The sequence below is a fragment of the Salvelinus sp. IW2-2015 genome, unplaced genomic scaffold, assembly GCF_002910315.2.
Source record: "Salvelinus sp. IW2-2015 unplaced genomic scaffold, ASM291031v2 Un_scaffold2289, whole genome shotgun sequence".
NCBI classification, from domain to species: domain Eukaryota; kingdom Metazoa; phylum Chordata; class Actinopteri; order Salmoniformes; family Salmonidae; genus Salvelinus; species Salvelinus sp. IW2-2015.
The window spans coordinates 25,493-47,693 of record NW_019943615.1 but is presented as its reverse complement, the minus strand read 5'-3'; the positions used below and the strand labels follow the sequence as shown (position 1 = coordinate 47,693).

Genomic DNA, 22,201 nt, shown 5'->3' with positions numbered 1-22,201 from the left:
GTCAGGAAACACTCCTAGCCTAGATATTATTCTGTCCTTTTATAGTTTGATGCGGCTGCAAGCAGTCTGAAGGCACTAGTGGTCTGAAGGCACTAACAGATGTGTATTGTGTTCTGTGTGTTCCAGGGGAGCCGGGGCCATTACCGGTACCACTGGCAGAGCCACAATGTCAAGCAGAGTGGAGTGGACGACATGGTGCTCCTCTCCAAGATCAACGAGGACGCCATTGTGGACAACCTCAAGAAGAGATACATGGACGACTACATCTTTGTATCCTTCACATTCACACACAGTTCACACCTCGATGAAGATTGGCTAAGCCCTGCCGTAGACACACTCCCACTGTTCCCAGAATAGCTGAGTGACCATTCACAGTGCTGTAATAACTCAGATTAATGATCTAGTGTTTGAGGCTCCAGACACTGGGCTACTCCCACCATGTATCGCCAGTGGAGAGGGGGAGACGGGCCTCTGCGCCCCTATCTGGACCCCTGACTTCAGCTTCCTTCAGCTTCCTTCTCCTCCAGGCTGGAATGGATCTTAATCAGGTTTACTCTGGTTTAATCTCACCATGCAGCAATATGGAAAGAGGTTGGGGGGAAGGGTTGCTGAGAAATGCATAGTGAATGTAAGCAGTGCAGCTACTTTCCTACAACAGTAATGGTTTTGTGTGGCTGTGCTGAGAGCATTCAGGGCCAGATCTGTAAATGCCCCAGGCCTGTAGGCCTATACAATCCCTAAGAAGAGTATTCAGCTTCACTCTTACAGACCTCAAGAATATATTGAGGTTTAAAGTTTTGTTCTTGTGCCCATATAATGTATCCAAGTAGTGTTGAAATGTTTGGGTCTCTGAATGACCCTTTTGATGGAAGATGTTGAAAGTTCTCGAAGGAGCTCATTAATTAAAACCTCATCTGTGTCCTGGCAGTCTTTAGGATTATAGAGTTGAGCGGATGCTGGCCATTTTAGATTGAAAACTCTGAGTTAATCCTCTGATTGTGGTCAGAAAATAGCATCAACACAGATTGTTCCAGCCAGTGATGTACTGGGGTTGGGGTCACTGCAGGGCGCCCTCAATACCAGCTTTATGTGCCGGGAGCTGCTTTGGGCTACAGGGCCAAAACCTCACATCACTACACTGCTGGGCTGTTCGCTCTGATGTGTGAACACTGTCTTTACAAGGCTTGGGTCCAATCACCACACACTCCAGTGCTACCACACAGATGCACATTGCAATGATGTCATGGGCCCAATTACTCACAGTTAGGTCATTTTTCTCCAAGAGGGACTACGTCAAGATTTATAAATATGTTCTGAAACTGCATTGTCTTAAAGAGTAAAATGAGTGGAGGGTTGTCATTGGTGCTCGATGCAGATGACTAGTGAGCTCTGGGAATTCTTAGTGTTGTTTTTTTCCTTTGACCATGTGAGTCACAGGGACCTGAACAGTTGATATTACTGGTACATATGTTAGTATGACCCTTAACCTCTACAGACTTACATTGGCCCTGTGCTCATCTCTGTTAACCCGTTCAAGCAGATGCCATACTTTGGGGACAAGGAAGTGGAGATGTATCAGGGCGCGGTGAGCAGCCTTTTCTCTTTAGACAGGAGTATGAGACAGTGAGACAGGGTACCAATAGGTTTTTTTGGGGGGGTAAAAATAAAACTCTGTATGTATTCAACTTGTATCCTAATTGTTTGCACAACGTCACCTCATACTTGGAAAAGTTAAGATAAGTCATGTTTTTAAGATGATGTTATCAGTAGAAAGAACAAAGTTTTAAATGAACTGGGTTAGGTGTGCTTCAAMTACCTTTTCCAGCAGCACCCCTCAGTTGAAGCAGATTTAGAAACTTGCCTTACCCATTGAAAAGGCCTGGCAATGCCTTCAGTACAGCCTGTTCAAGTCTGTATTATTTAAAGTGTTCTTGGCCAGCGTACTGAAAGTGGCCTTGGCTGCCAAATCGGACGTTAACTATGCTTGATAAAAACAGTTAGCCCTCTGACTTTATTACTTCATTACATTAATTACTCTTACTTCTTTACAGTCTTGCCTTTACAGTCAGTTTTCCACTTAGGACCAAGAAAATGGACCCACCCAGTTTTTTTACGAGATATTCTTATATCATGATCTCTGTTGAACCCCCAGGCCCAGTATGAGAACCCTCCTCACATCTACGCCCTGGCAGACAACATGTACAGAAACATGATGATCGACAGGGAGAACCAGTGTGTCATCATCAGGTGAGTCAGCCTGCCTGCTTTTCTCGTTATTATGTCTCAGGCACCTCCCCTCCCTTTCAGTGTTTGTGTATGGGGAGAAAGGGTGACAACTGACAACCATAACAACAGAGCGGGTATGTGGGAAATACCTGTGAATGAGGCAGAAGTCGAGAGGCAGAAGTCAAGAGGCAGGGAGGGATAGGAGGAGACTGCATGGTGACACAGGTGGAAGAGTGCTACTGTTGAATGTGATGATAATAGATGGGAAGGGAACCAACAGACCCAACAGGATCCACCACCTGACTGGGAGGAGTGCTGGTGACTGACAGTGCCCTGCTCAGTCTGGATTCTTCAACCAGTCTTAATCCACCCTCCTCATATCACAGCCTGCTGGGAAAGGCACACTGGGAAAATACACCTTCAAGTCTAAATATATGTCCTCAAGGCTCTTTTCTTGTGGCAGCTGGTTGATTTTAGAAACATTTCTCAGGATGTAGAATGAAAACAAAACACAGCGTCTATTTATGCATTAGCTTCCTGCTTTTATAAAACAGGAATTGCACATGCATAGTACTTTGTTGCTCATGCATGAGTCCTCTCTCACAGTACAGGAAGGGGGAGGGACTGTTCCTCTGCTGTTATGGATTGAGAGCGGATAAGTAGTGACAATTAACACATTTGAGAGTATGCTGTATATTACACTCGGATACGGATTATTCGCCTCAGACAGACAGATGATCACAGACAAAGGAAATGTTATGGACTCTTTGGCCATGCCCCAAATACAGCTTCCTTTCCTCTTTAGACTACTCAGCTGAAAATACTTGACATTTGAAAGCAATATGATTGAACCAAACCAAAGTCGATCTTAAAAAGCAGTGGTCAAGAAGGAAATGTAAAATGGCCTAACTGGCCATTAAAATGTGTTTGGTCACAGCCCTGGATTCCTGGAAGCTAGTGGTAGTCCAGAGATCCTTCCCTAGTGTTGTGAAGCCTATAGTGGGTAACATGACTGTACAAAGTGTTGTCTCATAGTTGGGGCTTTATGTTGTGGGCCAGTCACCTGAGGCCCGGGGCCAGGACGGTTACTGTAGTGCTTACCTCATGGCGAATGGCCACTGGTTCAGCACTTTCCTCCCGTTGTTTAGACAGCTGCCAGTACAGATTCCCACATAAAAGGAATGGAAGTGGATTTGTGATGCACCAGATCAGCAAACAAAGCCCTCCATGAAATTGCTGTCCAGGCAGTGTGGTCAGCACTGTACTGTGTTGGACATTTTTCTTTCCCACTTATTAAAGAAGTCATTCAACATGTCATGAGTCATCTGATGTGGTCAAGTGGTGTTGACTGGGCTTTCTGTCAATGTCTGACTTCACTGATTTTTCTGCACTCAAATTTTTGGGAGAGGAAAGCTAAGTTACAAAGGGCAATAAAGATGTAGAGTATTATTATAAAATAGTTTTTTAAAATGTAGTAACTATCTCCGAGTGGTTAAAACACAAATGATGCCATATGAAATATAGAAGTGCTTGCGTTTCTACAAACACTGATATTGCAATATTTCAAATCACATAGCACCATTTGTGTTCTGCACAGTTTTTGCCGTCTTTTTTTACCAAGGCTCTGGCCGGTGAGTTTACAGCTCTATCCCGCAAAGGGTGGCCTGAAATGTAGTGTCTAATGACACACTATATTCTACCCTCTGTTCATATAACAGTTTTCTTCTGCTTATTAGTTATGTAGGGAAGGTTCTTTTCTCCCCCATTGATATGAAAGGCTTGGTAATGGGTCATTGTTTCATGGAAACAATGACATGGGAAATGGAGAATCCATCTAAGTTTTTTGTCACTGTTAATGGAAGGACCCTTCAGTTGCAGGAAATGATGCTATCCAACAAGTCGAAATGAAGCCAGACTTCAGTCACACCTCGTGTGTGTGTGTGTGTGTGTGTGTGTGTGTGTGTGTGTGTGTGTGTGTGTGTGTGTGTGTGTGTGTCATTCGCTAGTGGCTTGGGAACACAATGTGCCTAATCATACAAATATGCATAACTGGTATCCATCGTCCCACATCATACTCAGCATGCATTCCGTTTCACTCATAGCTGATGTCTGTAATGATCACTTCAGGTGCTTTCTTTGTCAAGCTGAGCTGTGAGTGACATCAGTGAGCCCAGTGATTCAGCACTGAATGTAGTACTTTACAGTAAGCCGTCTATAACGACATGACTCTCCTTCTGTCCTTGTTTGGCCAATAAATGGGAGAGGMAGTCAACAATGTGTTAAGCATCTRCGTGCTGTGTAATTACAACAATGGGCRCACCCCTCAGGAGGGTAAAAATAGGATGTGATTCAAACTCCAGCCCCTAGCCTGCTCCAGCTGAAAAGAACATGCCCATAAGTCCACCGTGTGCAGATGGGTTCTCTTAATGGTTAAGGTCCTACAAATGCTTATTGGCAAAGATTAGAGGGAACATTGGATCACATTTGGTCACTAGTCAGTGTACTGACTGTATTTTGAGTGCATTGTAGTGACCACTATATCTAGAATGATTATAGTTGTTTTGGTTTTGAATAGCTGTGTAGCAAGCTAGACTGAATACTATAGAGGAGCAGAGTCTAGTATCGGCCTACGGGAGATGAATAAGCATATAGAGTTGCTTTGATGACTTCTTATGGCGTCCTCTAACGGTCTGCAGCTGGCTCGTCTCAGAAGGGCATTACCGACATGACTCCCCTTCAAAAATGAAATAAAAAAACAGACTCCTGTCATCCACTGCCAAACCACATATGTCTAAATAAGTATGACCCTGGTGAAGTGAAAGGACAGGAGGAAAAATGCAAGGAGAGGTTGAGGAAAGAGAAGGAAGAAAATAAACTGGGCAAATGTGACAAAACAGGATTAGTGTTATTAGCCCCTTCTAGAGTGGGAGGTTTACTGCTGAGATGAGTCTGATTTTGGTTGGCATAAACCACAGAGAAGGAGAGCTGAGTGAATATAGGAAGTGGAGTCTCTGTGGACAGGAAGTCAAGAAATGGCATTTCACCTGGTAATTCTGGATGTTTGAAAAACGTTGCTTTGAAGTGAAGGGTTTGGCTCAGCTGGGAGAATTAGAGGAAGAGCATTTTGACTGGCTCAACTTCTGTTCCTACATCGCACATTAAAGAGAAGAGAAAAGAGGCATGGGTCAAATCGAGAAATCCCCTCCTTCAATAGTAGGCCACCTTCATGCTAATTGGGGATAAGAAGAGACAATAATGGAGCTTTTTGGTAAACCCTTACTGACCCTCTTAAAACCAGGCTTAGAGGAGATTTTCATGGAGTGTTTTTAACATGCTACTGTCTGGTACCATAAATCTACAACTGCTTTTTCAGCTTCGCAGTTCAGTTGAATTTCCACAGAGAAAGTGTATACTCTCATTTACTTGTTATTTCCAGAATTGTGATGTCCTCTTGAATAACAAGGCAAGGCAAGCAGAGTAATTACATCATCTGGTTACTGACAGCCATTAACTGTCAACTGATACAGTTGACAACAACGTGGGCATCCTTGAATTGTACATTGTGTTTCAGAGGACTGCCCTGTTATATGCACCATTCTGACCATTCTGACCTTTCTACTTTGTGTTTCAGTGGAGAGAGTGGTGCAGGGAAGACTGTAGCAGCCAAATACATCATGGGCTACATATCCAGAGTATCCGGAGGAGGACCCAAAGTGCAGGTGAGCCCAGAGAAGCTACTTCCATTTTACACCGTAAAACACCGCTCAACTACAGTTGTGAAAATGTGATTCATTTCAGACGATCACACACACATCCACTGTCATTTACAATGTACCTTATGAGGTCAGTCCATCCTAATGACCGGTTGCTGTTTCCTGTCTAAACCTCCCTTTTCCGCACCACCAAAACCATCTCCTGCCATCCCTCCCTCCAATCTCCCATTATCATTATCAGTCCATCAGCAGCCCATCCAACCCCCATATACCCTCGTTCCCAACCCCCCAGCAGCCATCTGGCCCCCACACTACTCAGCAGATGTCCTGTACACAAGCCACCCCTCTCCACCAGCCTCCCTGGTATTATTGGCCCACTGAAAAGGGCTTGGAATTTCCAGTCTGTAGGAATATAAGCTGGATCACAAGATGCTTCCACTCAGATGCAATTGTGATGGTAGTCATTTTTTCAGTCTGATTAGTACAGTGCTTTTTCCACACTGGAATTATTGTAGTTTAGTCAAGGTTTCAAGTTCAAAGCTAATGTTAGCTATCATGCTCTCAGTGAGTCATGTGGAAAAGGGTGTATGACTAATTACTGTACATTTTCAATGTAAAAAGGGTTCGGAAAATATTCAGACATTTTGTTACGTTACAGCCTTTTTCTGAAATGGATTCAATTGTTTTTTTCTCTCATCATTCTACATAATACCCCATAATGACAAAGCAAAAACAGGTTTTTAGATTTCCTTTGCAAATGTATTACAAATAAAAAGGATTACATTTACATAAGTATTCAGACCCTTTACTCAGTACTTTGTTGAAGCACCTTTGACAGCGATTACAGTCTTCTTGGGTATGACGCTACAAGCTTGGTGCCTGGTTTCCTCCAGAAGTGACGCTTGGCAATCAGGCCAAATAGTTCAATCTTGGTTTCATCAGACCAGAGAATCTTATTTCTCATGGTCTGAGAGTCTTTAGATGCCTTTTGGCAAACTCCAAGCGGGCTGTCGTGCTTTTTACTGAGGATTGGCTTCCGTCTGGCCACTCTACCATAAAGGCCTGATTGGTGGAGTGCTGCAGAGATGGTTGTCCTTCTGTAAGGTTCTCCCACCTCCACAGAGGGACTCTGGAGCTCTTTCAGAGTGACCATTGGGCTCTTGGTCACCTCCTTGACCTCCTGGCCCTTCTCCCCCGATTGTTCAGTTTGGCCAGGCGGCCAGCTCTAGGAAGAGTCTTGGTGGTTCCAAACTTCTTCCATTTAAGAATGATGGAGGCCACTGTGCTTTTGGGGAACTTCAATGCTGCAGAAATTTTAAGGTAACCTTCCCCAGATCTGTGCCTCGACACAATCTTGTCTCGGAGCTCTACGGGCAATTCCTTCGACCTCATGGCTTGGTTTTTGCTCTGACATGCACTGTCAACTGTGGGACCTTATATAGACCAGTGTGTGCCTTTCTAAATCATGTCCAATCAATTGAATTTACCACAGTTGGACTCCAGTCAAGTTGTAGAAACATCTCAAGGATGATCAATGGAAACAGGAGGCACCGGAGCTCAATTTTGAGTCTCATAGCATAGGGTCTGAATACTTATGGAAATAAGGTATTTCTGTTTTTTATATTTGCAAACAAAACTTGTTTTCACTTTGTCATTATGGGGTATTGTGTGTAGATTGATGAGGGGGGGGAAATGATTTAATCCATTTTAGAATAACGTAACAAAATGGGGAAAAGGTGAAGGGTTCTGAATACTTTTTGAATGTACTGTACATGGTTCTGCATTGTTACTGGCTATGAGTCTTATGTGCCTTGCATCTTTTAAATAATTTTAAGATGTACTGAAAAGTGTGCTTGTAACGTTTGTTAAAGAATGTATTTAAAATAAGTCTGTGCAGTCTATGTAGTATATTACAGAAATTGCCCTTGGAATTTCTATTGTTTTATTGAATAAGGTCTCCATTGTGTTGGAAACCCCCTACCTCTCTCAATACCCTTCCTGCCCCGTTGAGCTTTGTCAATCCCTCTGCCCACATGTCTCATTCACATGGTCTCCCCAACTCCTGTGTGCTTGTGGTAAGTGTAAGTGCCTGTGGTGTGTGTGTGTGTATGGGGGGGGGGGGTGTAATGTTTTGTGAGTGACTGTCACTTCACTACCCCTGTCAAACACTCAAACAGACAGACTGAACAGCAAAGTAGTTGTCTCTGATTATCGTCACCCTATATCCGTTTCTGACTGCAGGATGCATATCAGATTACCATGCTGCTGAATCATATGCATGCAAATCGATGTGACAGACACAGCATGTGTTTTTAACCTGGAAATTGTAAGTGTTTTGAAGTCTCACGTGGCTCTCACAGAGCGGTTTGATTAGTTACATAAATATGTAAGGTTTAACTGAGCCCTGGGGTAAGTACAAAAAGCTGTTACACTAGAACCGCCATGCCACTAAAGTTTTTTTTCTTCATAGAGGACAATAGTTCAGGGACGCAAAAGGATTCCAAGAAATGCTACCACTCCACTTAAGTATTCAATAATAGAGAGGATAATAGTTTGGTCTCCACGACGCTGTGCTGATTTAAAACTCATGGGCTCCTGATATGCAGATGGCTCATGGGAAAGATAATGTGCTCCAGACGCTATGAGAGCAGAGCGACGGTGGAAGACGGTGACGGTGCATGTTGATCTGCCAGCAGGGATGTGGATCACTGCAGAGTGTAGTAGTGTCTCCCTACCCACTGCCTCTATACCCTACCTGTCACACTAAAACGAGCCTACTGTCTGTCTCCTCCCTCACAGCACGTCAAAGACATCATCCTCCAGTCCAACCCCCTCCTGGAGGCCTTCGGGAACGCCAAGACAGTGAGGAACAACAACTCCAGCAGATTTGTAAGGGTCCCACGTCTTTCCAAATCTCTTTTTTTATTAGCGGAATGGGGGCGCCTAACATCATATGGTTGGCACTGTGTTCTGCCCTGGAATGATTTGAAGGTGCTTTGCGGTCGTTTCCGGAACCAAAGCAAACACAAGGACGTCCAGTGCAAATAGAGAAGAGAAAAAAAGGAGATAGTGAATTACAGTGTGCTCCTCTTTTTATAAGCTGTGTTACTGCCTTCTCCTGTCTCCTCTTGGCTGGGGCTGCTAGCCTCGTGTGGCCTGGTTAACCAGGGCTGTGGGGACACACTGTCCAGAAAGAGTGGGCACTCCACTGCCAGTAAAGATGCACATAGAAAAACACATACTATACTTTAAAGACAGTTAGTTAGCTTGGAAAGAGGTTTTAAAGGCAGTCTTTAGTGCCCTCTAAAGCCAGTTTATCTACTTACAGCATTCACAACAGAGCTTAGTGGTAAGTATTGTATTCAGGTTGACAGACAAGGCAGTACTGTCTCTGTTCTTAGTTTTCCTGGTTTAGTTTGGGGAAAGTAAATGAGGCTTGACACATGGTCTGAGAAATGGTTGAGGAAGTCTCCCTGTAGGAATAGTGTCTCAGTGTCTCAGTGCACTTTGGGGCTTCAGACTGGCTGGGAATGGGATAGACATTACAGAGGACAGACCTGTCTGGAGGAAAGAGGGAAAGGGCGAGGGAGACAGCGAGAGAAAGGGGTTAAGCCTTAGTACACACATACCACTGGGTTGCAGGTGTGCACCCAAAGTACAACTCATGTGATGGTTGTTATTTCCTGCTCGGAGAGGTCTGGGTTTTAGCTTTAGCAAGGCCTTCGCTGATACTAAAGCGCCACACTCTCCTCCTTCAGGGGAAATACTTTGAGATCCAGTTCAGCTCCGGCGGCGAGCCAGATGGAGGGAAAATCTCCAACTTCCTGTTGGAGAAATCACGCGTCGTCATGAGGAATCCTGGAGAGAGAAGCTTCCATATATTCTATCAGGTGAGGGACTCCGGTAACATGGTGTGTTTTTATAATTTTCCTGTTTTAAGAAAAGTGTTTATGCACATTTTAGAACTGGGGAAATGTGTACAGGAATTGTCTCGCAGTGTCCATGAGTAAAATTCAGCTTTCAGGACACTGACAGTAACAAGTACACTCCGTTAAGACGAGGGGGGGGGGGCGTTCTGTGCATATTTGTAAACAACAGCTGGTGCACGAAATCTAAGGAAGTCTCTAGATTTTGCTCGCCTGAAGTTAAGTATATTGTGATAAATTGCAGACCACACTACTTTCCTAGAGAGTTTTCAGCTCTACTTTTCGTGGCTGTATATTTACCACCACAGACAGATGCTGGCATTAAGACCGCACTCAGTCAGCTGTATAAGGAAATAAGCTAACAGGAAACCACTCAGCCAGAGGCAGCGCTCCTACTGGCCGGAGACTTTAATGCAGGGAAACTTAAATCAGTTCTACCAAATTTCCATCAACATGTTAAATGTGCAACCAGAGGGGGAAAAATTCTAGATCACCTGTACTCCACACACAGAGACGCGTACAAAGCTCTCCCTCACCCTCCATTTGGTAAATCCGACCACAACTCTATCCTCCTGATTCCCGCTTACAAGCAAAAATTAAGCAGGAAGCACCAGTGACTCGGTCTTTAAAAAAGTGGTCAGATGAAGCAGATGCTAAACTATAGGACTGTTTTGCTAGCACAGACTGGAATATGTTCCGGGATTCTTCCGATGGCATTGAGGAGCACACCACATCAGTCACTAGCTTTATCAATAATTGTATCGAGGACGTCGTCTCCACAGTGACTGTACGTATATACCCCAACCAGAAGCCATGGATTACAGGCAACATTCGCACTGAGCTAAAGGGTAGAGCTGCCGCTTTCAAGGTGCGGGACTCTAACCCGGAAGCTTACAAGAAATCCTGCTATGCCCTGCGACGAACCATCAAACAGGCAAAGCGTCAATACAGGGCTAAGATTAAATCATACTACACTGGCTCCGACGCTCGTCTTATGTGGCAGGGCTTGCAAACTATTACAGACTACAAAGGGAAGCACAGCCGCGAGCTGCCCAGTGACACGAGCCTACCAGATGAGCTAAATCACTTCTATGTTGGCTTCGAAGCAAGCAACACTGAGGCATGCATGAGAGCATCAGCTGTTCTGGACGACTGTGTGATCACGCTCTCCGTAGCCGACGTGAGTAAGACCTTTAAACAGGTCAACATACACAAGGCTGCGGGGCCAGACGGATTACCAGGATGTGTGCTCCAGGCATGTGCTGACCAACTGGCAGGTGTCTTCACTGACATTTTCAACATGTTCCTGGTTGAGTATGTAATCCCAACATGTCTCAAGCAGACCACCATAGTCCCTGTGCCCAAGAACACAAAGGCAACCTGCCTAAATGACTACAGACCTGTAGCACTCACGTCCATAGCCATGAAGTGCTTTGAAAGGTTGGTAATGGCTCACATCAACACCATTATCCCAGAAACCCTAGACCCACTCCAATTTGCATACCGCCCAAATAGATCCACAGATGATGCAATCTCTATTGCACTCCACACTGCCTTTTCCCACCTGGACAAAAGGAACACTTATGTGAGAATGCTATTCATTGACTACAGCTCAGCGTTCAACACCATAGTACCCTCAAAGCTCATCACTAAGCTAAGGATCCGGGAATTAACAACTCCTCTGCATCTGGATCCTGGACTTCCTGACGGGCCGCCCCAGGTGGTGAGGGTAGGTAGCAACACATGTGCCACGCTGATCCCAACACTGGAGCTCCCAGGGGTGTGTGCTCAGTCCCCTCCTGTACCCCTGTTCACCCACGACTGCATGGCCAGGCATGACTCCACACCATTTAAGTTTGCAGACGACACAACAGTGGTAAGCCTGATCACCGACAACAACGAGACAGCCATTGGGAGGAAGTCAGAGACCTGGCCGGGTGGTGCTAGAATAACAACCTATCCCTCAACGTGACCAAGACTAAGGAATGATTGTGGACTACAGGAAAAGGAGGACCGAGCACGCCCATTCTCATCGACGGGGCTGTAAGTGTAGCAGGTTGAGAGCTTCAAGTTCCTTGGTGTCCATCAACAACAAACTAGAAAGTCCAAACACACCAAACACCGTGAAGAGGGCACGACAAAGCTTATCCCCCTCAGAAAACTAAAAAGATTTGGCATGGGTCCTGAGATCCCCAAAAGGTTCTACAGCTGCAACTCGAGAGCATCCTGACTGGTTGCATCACTGCCTGTACGGCAATTGCTCAGCCTCTGACGCAAGGCACTACAGAGGGTAGTGCATACGGCCCAGTACATCACTGGGGCTAAGCTCTGCCTCATCCAGGAGCTCTACACCAGACGGTGTCAGAGGAAGCCCTAAAAATTTCAAAGACCCCAGCCACCTCAGTCATTAGACTGTTCTCTCTACTTACCGCATGGCAAGCGGTACCGGTGAGTGCCAAGTCTAGGAACAAAAACACTTCTCAACAGTTTTTACCCCAGGCCATAAGATCCTGAACAGGTAATCAAATGGCTACCCGGACTATTTGCATTGTGTCCCCCCCCCAACCCCTCTTTTTCGCTGCTGCTACTCTCTGTTTATCATATATGCATAGTTACTTTAACTATACATTCATGTACATCTACCTCAATTGGACTGACCAACCAGTGCTCCCGCACATTGGCTAACCGGCTATCTGCATTGTGTCCCACCTGCAAATCCCTCTTTTACGCTACTGCTACTCTCTGTTCATCAATATCATAGTCACTTTAACCATATCTACATGTACATTACTTCAATCAGCCTGACTAACCGGTGTCTGTATGTAGCCTCGCTACTGTATATAGCCTGTCTTTTTACTGTTGTTTTATTTCTTTACCTACCATTGTTCACCTAAAACCTTTTTTGCATTATTGGTTAGAGCCTGTAAGTAAGCATTTCACTGTAAGTTCTACACCTGTTATATTCAGCGGACGTGACAAATAAACTTTGATTTGATGTGCTATTTGGTTCCTGAAAGCTGGTCGAGTTGTTCTCACTGTGTACCACTTGAGGTCTCTGGAAAGAGGGTCGCGGTCAAACTCCCATATGCAACTTACTTGACACGTGAAAAGGGAATAAAGCATTCAACTCTAAATTGGGTGTAAAACGTGTGGTGCAATCACTTAATGAGCATGTGTATGGTGCTGCCTGTCTAAAGGACGTCTGACATGTGAAGAATTGAGGAAAGACAATGTGAGTTCACAGGTTGAAAGCTCCTGTAGACCTTTGAGTCTAGAATTACTGTATACAGGTTCTTACTTAACAGAAGTGTAATCATCTAACACTGTCTTCTGTTTGTGCAGTTGATAGAGGGAGCCACTGGAGAACAGAAGAGCAGCCTCGGAATCACAAGCCTAGATTAYTACAATTACCTCAATCAGTCTGGATCCTACAAAGTGGATGACATCAACGACAAAAGYGATTTTCAGGAAACTATGGTACGTTTACTTGGTATCTTTCCATTGTTATTGTTCACTCTCTCTCTCTGCCTTTCTTTCTCTTCTTCTCGGCCTCTCTTCCATTCTCCACCCTGTACTGCACCTGTTTTTGTTTTACCAGTGAAACCACAACAGGAGTAATTAGAGGACATAGTTTAGGTACCACAGCAGTAAGTACAGTGTCTTGCAAAAGTATTCACCCCCTTGGCGTTTTTTCCTATTCTGTTGCATTACAACATGTAATTTAAATAGATTTTTATTTGGATTTCATGTAATGGACATACACAAAATAGTCCAAATTGGTGAAGTGAAATAAAAAAAATTACTTGTTTCTAAATTTAAAAAAACTGAAAAGTTGTGCGTGCRTATGTATTCACCCCCTTTGCTATGAAGCCCCTAAATATGATCTGGTGCAACAAATTACCTTCAGAAGTCACATAATTAGTTAGATTGCACACAGGTTGACTTTATTTAAGTGTCACATGATCTGTCACGTGATCTCAGTATATTTACACCTGTTCTGAAAGGCCCCAGAGTCTGCAACACCACTAAGCAAGGGGCACCACCAAGCAAGCGGCACTATGAAGACAAAGGAGCTCTCCAAACAGGTCAGGGACAAAGTTGTGGAGAAGTACATATCAAGGTTGGAACATCCCGCAGAGCACCGTTTTAAATCCATTATTAAAAAATTGAAAGAATATGGAACCACAACAAACCTGCCAAKAGAGGTCCGCCCACCAAAACTCACGGACCAGGCAAGGAGGGCATTAATCAGAGAGGCAACAAAGATAACCCTGAAGGAGCTGCAAAGCTCCACAGTGGAGATTGGAGTATCTGTCCATTGGACCACTTTAAGCCGTACACTCCACAGAGCTGGGCTTTACGGAAGAGTGGCAAGAAAAAAGCCATTGCTTAAAGAAAAGAATAAGCAAACATCTTTCGTGTTCGCTAAAAAGCACGTGGGAGACTCCCCAAACATATGGAAGAAGGTACTCTGGTCAGATGAGACTAAAATGTAGCTTTTTGGCCATCATTGGAAACCACTATGTCAGGTGCAAACCCAACACCTCTCATCACCCCGAGAATACCATCCCCGTGAAGCATGGTGGTGGCAGCATCATGCCGATGTTTTTCATYGGCAGCTGACTTGGAAACTGGTCAGAATTGAAGGAATGATGGATGGCACTAAATACAGGGAAWTTCTTGAGGGAAACCTGTTTCAGTCTTCCAGAGATTTGAGACTGGGACAGAGGTTCACCTTCCAGCAGGACAATGACCCTAAGCATACTGCTAAAGCAACACTCGAGTGGTTTAAGGGGAAACATTTAAATGTCTTAGAATGGCCTAGTCAAAGCCCAGACCTCAATCCAATTGAGAATCTGTGGTATGACTTAAAGATTGCTGTATACCAGCGGAACCCATCCAACTTGAAGGAGCTGGAGCAGTTTTGCCTTGAAGAATGGGCAAAAATCCCAGTGGCTAGATGTGCCAAGCTTATAGAGACATACCCCAAGAGACTTGCAGCTGTAATTGCTGCAAAAGGTGGAAGTACAAAGTATTGACTTTGGGGGGCTGAATAGTTATGCATCTTCAAAGTGGTAGGCATGTTGTGTAAATCAAATGATACAACCCCCCCCCCCTCAAAAAAATCTATTTTAATTCCAGGTTGTAAGGTAACAAAATAGGAGAAATGCCAAGGGGGGTGAATACTTTTGCAAGCCACTGTAAACCTGCGTTTCAACCCTGGGTTCATGTCTCCTGTTCTGTCTCTGTCCTCTACCAGCATGCCATGGAGGTGATTGGCATCTCAGGGGAGGACCGTGGGCTGGTGCTGCAGATTGTAGCCGGAGTCCTGCACCTTGGGAACATCAACTTCAGGGAAGCAGGGAACTACGCCGCTGTTGAAAGCGAGGAGTGTACGTACCAACCCTTGTAACTTTGTTTATGTAGAGGGCTAGGTAGAGCTTGTTGCTTGCACCAATCCAGTCCTTTCACATCTGAGGGGAGTCAACAGGGTGTGGGAAGGGAGAAAGGGGTCAGACTGTCTCTCTGTGTCTCCAACCTCCAGACTGGCATGTCCCCCTAGCGTTCCTCTCCAGTGTCCTGGGCTGCTCTTTATGGGACAGGTTAGGTTAGGAAGCACATTCCTCAGGACGCTGTGCTGACTGTTTTCACTCCCCAAAGCTTCATTGTGTTAATGCAGGGCTGCAGCCAAACTCCAGGCCACGCTGAATTACCAGAGAAAATAAAAAACAATTTTCAAGGTCTGGGCACATTACATCACAGACTAAAATTACTCAGAGAAACGCAGCCTCTTCCTGCCCCACTCCTACTCTTCCCCCGCCCCTCTCTTCCCCTTCCTCCCTCCCTCCCTTCTTCTCTACTTCCTTGCCCACCTCACAGCCACCCATTCAGGCTGAATTATGCAATGTAGCACCTCTGGTTAGCCAGGTACAAAGCGGCATGTGTAGAGTCTCTGCGTCTCCTCTCCCCCCTATCTCACTTCCTGTCTGACTGCAATGTGTTTCACATATCAAGACCCCTGGTGCTCCATATAAAACCACACCAACACAAGTCTGCATAAACATCTGCTCACGCTCAGCCAAACAAATCCATGCCTCAGATCCACTAGAAAGAACACTCCCTTGTACTGTACATATAAACCTCTAACCATCCATCTGACTTGTATGGATCATTATTTTGGGTATAGATGAACTGGCTGCTCGTCATTGATACTATCTATATCCTCTTTGAGGGAGAGGGCTACAGTAGGAGATGCAGCATGGTCCTGAGGATAGACTTGGCCTGTGCTGTGGTATGGAGTACAGTCGGTCACACCCTCATTTCCCAAACGGTGGCTATTTGATCTGTCTGATGCATTCTCAGACACTGTCAGACCCAGAGACTGAGAGCAGTTTCCTTCTGGGGGAAGTGACTCAGTGTAATGAGGCAGGGAGGGGCTCTCAGGAGAGTCCTAATGGCCCTCCGCATGCTCAGGCCTCTGCTAGGAGAACCCAGTTGTTGTGGCTATGGCAGGGAGGAGGGAGCAATGAGCCATCACCAGACGTGATTGCTTTCCGTTTTGTTGTTGAACCCTTTGTTTTATTGTATCCAACGTATTCAGAATGTACTGGTGTTTTGTTTCATGAGGAGGGTGTGTGCCACACATCTGTAGAATGTATCTTTCTTCATTCTCTCTTGTCTCTCTCTCTCTCTGCAGTCCTGGCCTTCCCTGCTTTTCTGCTGGGGATTGACCAGAAGCGGCTGAAGGAGAAGTTGACCAGCAGGAAGATGGACAGCAAGTGGGGCAGTTCCATGGAGTCCATCGACGTGACACTGAATGTGGAGCAGGCGTGTTACACACGGGACGCCCTGTCCAAGGCCCTGCACTCACGTGTTTTTGACTTCCTAGTAGAGGTATRAATGGACACTCCTTCTCCATGACCTGTTGACCTTTAGAATAATACCCGGTCCTCTCCCCTCTTAAATGGGCAAATGTAACAAAGCATTTTTTTTCTGTTTCAGTCCATCAACAAAGCCATCGTGAAGGTTCATCAAGAGTTTAATATTGGCGTGTTGGATATCTATGGATTTGAAATATTCCAAGTAAGTTTTCTATAGATTTGCCCTTTTATGTTTTATGATTTACATATGGAAATCATAGCAGAAGGTGATACATGGTCACTACATCTCAGTAATCATAGTAAAGTTTGGGTAGTTAAACAGCTTAAAGACACCGGATCAGACCGATTTTGTAAAGTGTCCGGATTATGGACAGCATTCTTTAATGGATTTGTCTAATCTGATTAGCTGTTTGTTTAGGTTGCATTATTGGGGGTCTCACTGATGCCCCCTGAAAAGGACTGGCCTTGATTAAATAATGAAACGTAGCGTGGCTACAGTCTCAAACCATGATGTACCTGTCCTCTGATACCTAACATGAGCTAATGTTAAGCTGTATGTTTAGATAGCATACAACTGTTATCTAAACAGTGGTTGGGTCCGTCCACAGTCCTTATGTTAATACACAGGCCTATTACGAACAAAGCACAGAGAAAATAAACCTCAGTGCTCAGAGGGCCTGAGAAGGGAAATATTGGGTTTCTTTAGATAAAACATTAGTCTCAGGTCCCAGGTCTATTGTGGTGTAAAGTATTGTGGAGATGTTTTCCTCCAGCCACGCCAGGCTGACTGGTAGATATCCTCACCTCATAAACAGGGCCCATTCAGGAAGCCCAGAGGAGTTCCCCAGCTCTCTGTGTCCGTACGGATGACTTCACTCTCACAGACTCTCTGGTTTATCACTAATGCATCATCTCTTTCTGTGTAGAAAAATGGCTTTGAGCAGTTCTGCATCAACTTTGTGAATGAGAAACTGCAACAGATCTTCATTGAGCTCACGCTTAAAGCTGAGCAGGTAATGTTTTGGGCATTTCACTCATTGTTCTCACACCTTTTCACCAGCAGAAGTTAGTTGTCTCATGTTTAAGTAGAGAATCATCATCTGACCAATCACTCTCCTCCCCCCTCTCTCTCTAGGAGGAGTATATACAAGAAGGCATCCGGTGGACTCCTATCGAATACTTTAACAACAAGATTGTCTGCGATCTCATTGAGAGCAAACTGGTAAGCAGAGTCCCCAGTGCCCACTATTAATTTAATGCATACCGTGAAGTCACATATATAAATGGGATAACAGGAAACGGTTGTGAAACTACTTTAGATAGATCTGTAGTTTGTTATGCCTGCCGTCTAAATGCTCCAAATAAGAGCAAACACTCTGCCAATTGAGTTACAGTAGGGCTACTGAAGCCTCCCCACTCTTCCCATGACCGGCAGTCTAACATCCTCAAACGTGCCGACATGCCTCTTAATTTGATTTATCYGTCCCGCTGAGAGGCTTAATCCATGAAATCCACAACAAGGGCGACCCTTAAACAAGCTGAGATCTGAGGCAGCCAAGCAAGGGAGTCTGTGTCCAGTCTCTGACTCCTCTGTTTTAGACCAAGCCCAGTTGGCTACATCTGTGACTGTGGTAACTTTACCAGAGCTGCATTTCCACTAGTGACAAAAACCTGTGTTCTCTGTTTGTGACTTTGCCACAACTAAAGAGCCAGAGACACTGCAACGACTGTCACCAGTGAAGGCCACTGGCTGCCGTGTCCATGGACACTGTGTGGAGCCAGATAGGGCAGCAGCTGTGTGTGTTGTGATGACATCATTCAGTGTGGGTGTGTGATGTTCTGAGATGCAATGCGGTCGCTAATTGTGAATTGGCTCTGCTGTTATGCTTTGAGCTGGTGGAGTACACAACGAATACTGTAACCCATGTTTATCACTTTAGTCTATCCATGACATTGACATTACATGTATTTATGTGGAATTCAGAAAGAGTGTCTAGTGTGTGGAGAAAGTTGGCATTGTCAGTTATAATCAAGATGGTCATGGGGGATATGTTCATGTTTTAGATCTGATGTCATGGCTGAGGTTATTCTCTGTGCTCATCTCTTTGGTTCTCCTCCCAGAACCCCCCTGGCATCATGAGTATCCTGGATGACGTGTGTGCCACCATGCACGCGGTGGGCGAGGGGGCGGACCAGACCATGCTGCAGAAGCTGAGGGTGGCCATCAACTCCCATGAACACTTCAACAGCTGGAACCAAGGCTTCATCATCCACCACTACGCTGGCAAGGTCTGCAACACTACAGTATACCTCTTCTCCTCTCCTCTCCTTATCCCGCTCTCCTCTCATCTCTCGTCTCTCCCCCTATCTTTCTCTCATTCTGTCTTTCATACTGTTGTGCTCTTTCTTCTCATGTCGTCTCTCTCTTCTTCCAGTCCTTTTCTCACTCTTTCTCCATTTCTCTCACTTTCATTCTCATGGTTTGTGCTGTGTGCTTCAGATGCGTTTGGGTCTCAGTCTGGTACACATGCCACAAGTCCTAATGAACTATGTCATAATGGCTTGGAGGGGTCCTAAGTCATCATGGCTTAGAACATTCCTACAGTACCACCACAGACTATAGTGGCTATACCAATGATCTATACACACTCTATGTATATGAAGCTGTAGTTGGGAAGCAAGCTTAAAAATTTAACATTGGTGGTCTTGCAGAGAACCTGTCATCAATCGATTCTCTTTTGTCAATTAATTCTTTGTTGCTGCTCTTAACATTCTCTGTTAATTTTGATAGGGCACCTGGACTGAGCTGACGGTACTAACTGCTATCTGAATGGGTTAACTGTGTGCTGTGATCGTCACTAACCCTCTAACATCTCTCCTCCAGGTGTCCTACGACGCAGAGGGCTTCTGTGAAAGGAACCGTGACGTCCTCTTCAGTGACCTCATCGAGTTGATGCAAAGCAGCGAAATGTAAGTCACTTATGCAAGTATTAGAGAGCATATGCAGCTAGCTGTTCTTTCTGAGACCGGGCTGAGCATTTTGTTTAGAAGTCCACAAAGAGAGACCATCTATTATGATGTATATGAATGGATGCATCTGAAGGAGACTTGCAGATTACTAGTGCAGCTGGAGAGGCAGTTCAATAGGAGTGTGCAGGGCTGGAGGTGCTCTCCCCTCTCTTGGGGGTTTGCTCAGGACTTCTAAGGTCTGGCGAGTGTCTTACTGTCTCCCTAGGGAGCTACATTGAGGAGTAGACTCCCCTGACCGTCTTGTGCGTTCCTAGGCCTCCATTCAGCCGCCANAATTGGCTCTGCTGTTATGCTTTGAGCTGGTGGAGTACACAACGAATACTGTAACCCATGTTTATCACTTTAGTCTATCCATGACATTGACATTACATGTATTTATGTGGAATTCAGAAAGAGTGTCTAGTGTGTGGAGAAAGTTGGCATTGTCAGTTATAATCAAGATGGTCATGGGGGATATGTTAATGTTTTAGATCTGATGTGTCGTGGCTGAGGTTATTCTCTGTGCTCATCTCTTTGGTTCTCTTCCCAGAACCCCCCTGGCATCATGAGCATCCTGGATGACGTGTGTGCCACCATGCACGCGGTGGGCGAGGGGGCAGACCAGACCATGCTGCAGAAGCTGAGGGTGGCCATCAACTCCCATGAACACTTCAACAGCTGGAACCAAGGTTTCATCATCCACCACTACGCTGGCAAGGTCTGCAACACTGCAGTACACCTCTCTTCTCCTCTCCTTATCCCTCTCTCCTCTCATCTCTCGTCTCTCTCCCTATCTTTCTCTCATTCTGTCTTTCACACTGTTGTGCTCTTTCTTCTTCTCATGTCATCTCTTTCTCTTTTTCCAGTCCTTTTCTCACTCTTTCTCCATTTCTCTCACCCTTTCATTCTCATGGTTTGTGCTGTGTGCTTCAGATGTGTTTGGGTCTCAGCCTGGTACACTCTGCATGCCACAAGTCCTAATGAACCATGTCATAATGGCTTGGAGGGGTTCTGGTCCTAAGTCATCATGGCTTAGAACATTCCTACAGTACCAGCCCAGACTATAGTGGCTATACCAATGATCTATACACACTCTATGTATATGAAGCTGTAGTTGGGAAGCAAGCTTAAAAATGCAACATTGGTGGTCTTGCAGAGAACCTGTCGTCAATCGTTTCTCTTTTGTCAATGAATTCTTTGTTGTTGCTCTTAACATTCTCTGTTAATTTTGATAGGGCACCTGGACTGAGCAGAGGGTACTAACTGCTATCTGAATGGGTTAACTGTGTGCTATGATCGTCACTAACCCTCTAACATCTCTCCTCCAGGTGTCCTACGACGCAGAGGGCTTCTGTGAGAGGAACCGTGACGTCCTCTTCAGTGACCTCATCGAGTTGATGCAAAGCAGCGAAATGTAAGTCACTCATCACTTATGCAAGCATTAGAGAGCATATGCAGCTAGCTGTTCTTTCTGAGACCGGTTCCTGGGCCTCCTTTGAGCCGCCAGTGGCCATCTGTGCAAACAGCCTCCACAGCCTCTAAAGCCCTTTTGTGTGTAGCCTGCAGGGGGCCCTGCACGGTGGGCCATGCCAAGACCCCAAAACCCCATTCAGATACGTGATCTCAGAACCCCCCCCCCACACACACACACACACACACACACTTATAGACACACAGACACAAATGTGTGGAGGGAAAGGAGCCTCATTCCTTAGCACAGCAGGTCTGCTCAGAGAAGAAAGAAAATATCATTATAGTCAGCTGGACATTGTTAGCGTGCTGCTGGTCCATCTGCACACACAAAGCCCACTGATCCTCCCTTATGTCCACATGGCCTTGATTAAAACGTTTAAGACCAGACAAATACTCATGCAGGGAAAGATGGTAGCCCTCATGTGTAAACGTTTGCACATTTTGTGTCCTGACAGTCCCTGTATTTGTTTTACTTGACTAATATGTTTGTCAACAACAAATAAATAATTCCTTAAGCAGTAGATTTCTTGAACTTGAACCTTGTTAGTTGTTATTTACAACAGGTTTATTTGAGGACTGCAAAATGAGCACTTTGAGCACTTCAAGTGATAAACAGAAAGGTTACGATCAGAACTATTGAGAGGTTCTGGAATCCCGGCAACTATGTGCTACATTCTGACCAGCACACATCCATCATGGGTTAAGAGACCATGTTGTGAGTGAGGACATTCTGACTGTAGCATGATTAAAAGGAATGAGTATAAAKAAAATACCATATTTGCTGGTATAACTTTCCAGTCACAGTGCAATAAAAATTCACATTTCGAGGAAGTGAAAGTCACAGTTTGGCAGGAGAGCAGCTAAAAACCACAGTTATACAAACTTCAGTTCAGTTCCCTGAAGCTAAACAACAATGTGAGCTGAGYCACTGGCAGCCAGCTCAGAGATTCCACAGACCTGAGTTTGCTGCTTC

General features: G+C 45.1%; 1 protein-coding gene across 3 annotated transcripts in view; it reads left to right on the top strand.

Moving 5' to 3' along the window:
* Nucleotides 1-22,201, top strand: part of myo1ea (myosin IEa) — a 56,728-nt gene that overhangs the window by 22,160 nt on the left and 12,367 nt on the right. For all 3 annotated transcript variants that reach the window (XM_024140813.2, XM_024140811.2, XM_070440185.1), the window contains exons 2-15: nucleotides 127-270; nucleotides 1,496-1,585; nucleotides 2,153-2,247; nucleotides 5,858-5,945; nucleotides 8,739-8,828; nucleotides 9,698-9,829; nucleotides 13,208-13,342; nucleotides 15,126-15,258; nucleotides 16,563-16,759; nucleotides 16,868-16,948; nucleotides 17,673-17,759; nucleotides 17,882-17,968; nucleotides 20,306-20,473; nucleotides 21,084-21,169. In XM_024140813.2, the coding sequence (XP_023996581.1) occupies nucleotides 127-270; nucleotides 1,496-1,585; nucleotides 2,153-2,247; nucleotides 5,858-5,945; nucleotides 8,739-8,828; nucleotides 9,698-9,829; nucleotides 13,208-13,342; nucleotides 15,126-15,258; nucleotides 16,563-16,759; nucleotides 16,868-16,948; nucleotides 17,673-17,759; nucleotides 17,882-17,968; nucleotides 20,306-20,473; nucleotides 21,084-21,169 (1,613 nt within the window). The remainder of the gene's footprint in view (nucleotides 1-126; nucleotides 271-1,495; nucleotides 1,586-2,152; nucleotides 2,248-5,857; nucleotides 5,946-8,738; nucleotides 8,829-9,697; nucleotides 9,830-13,207; nucleotides 13,343-15,125; nucleotides 15,259-16,562; nucleotides 16,760-16,867; nucleotides 16,949-17,672; nucleotides 17,760-17,881; nucleotides 17,969-20,305; nucleotides 20,474-21,083; nucleotides 21,170-22,201) is intronic.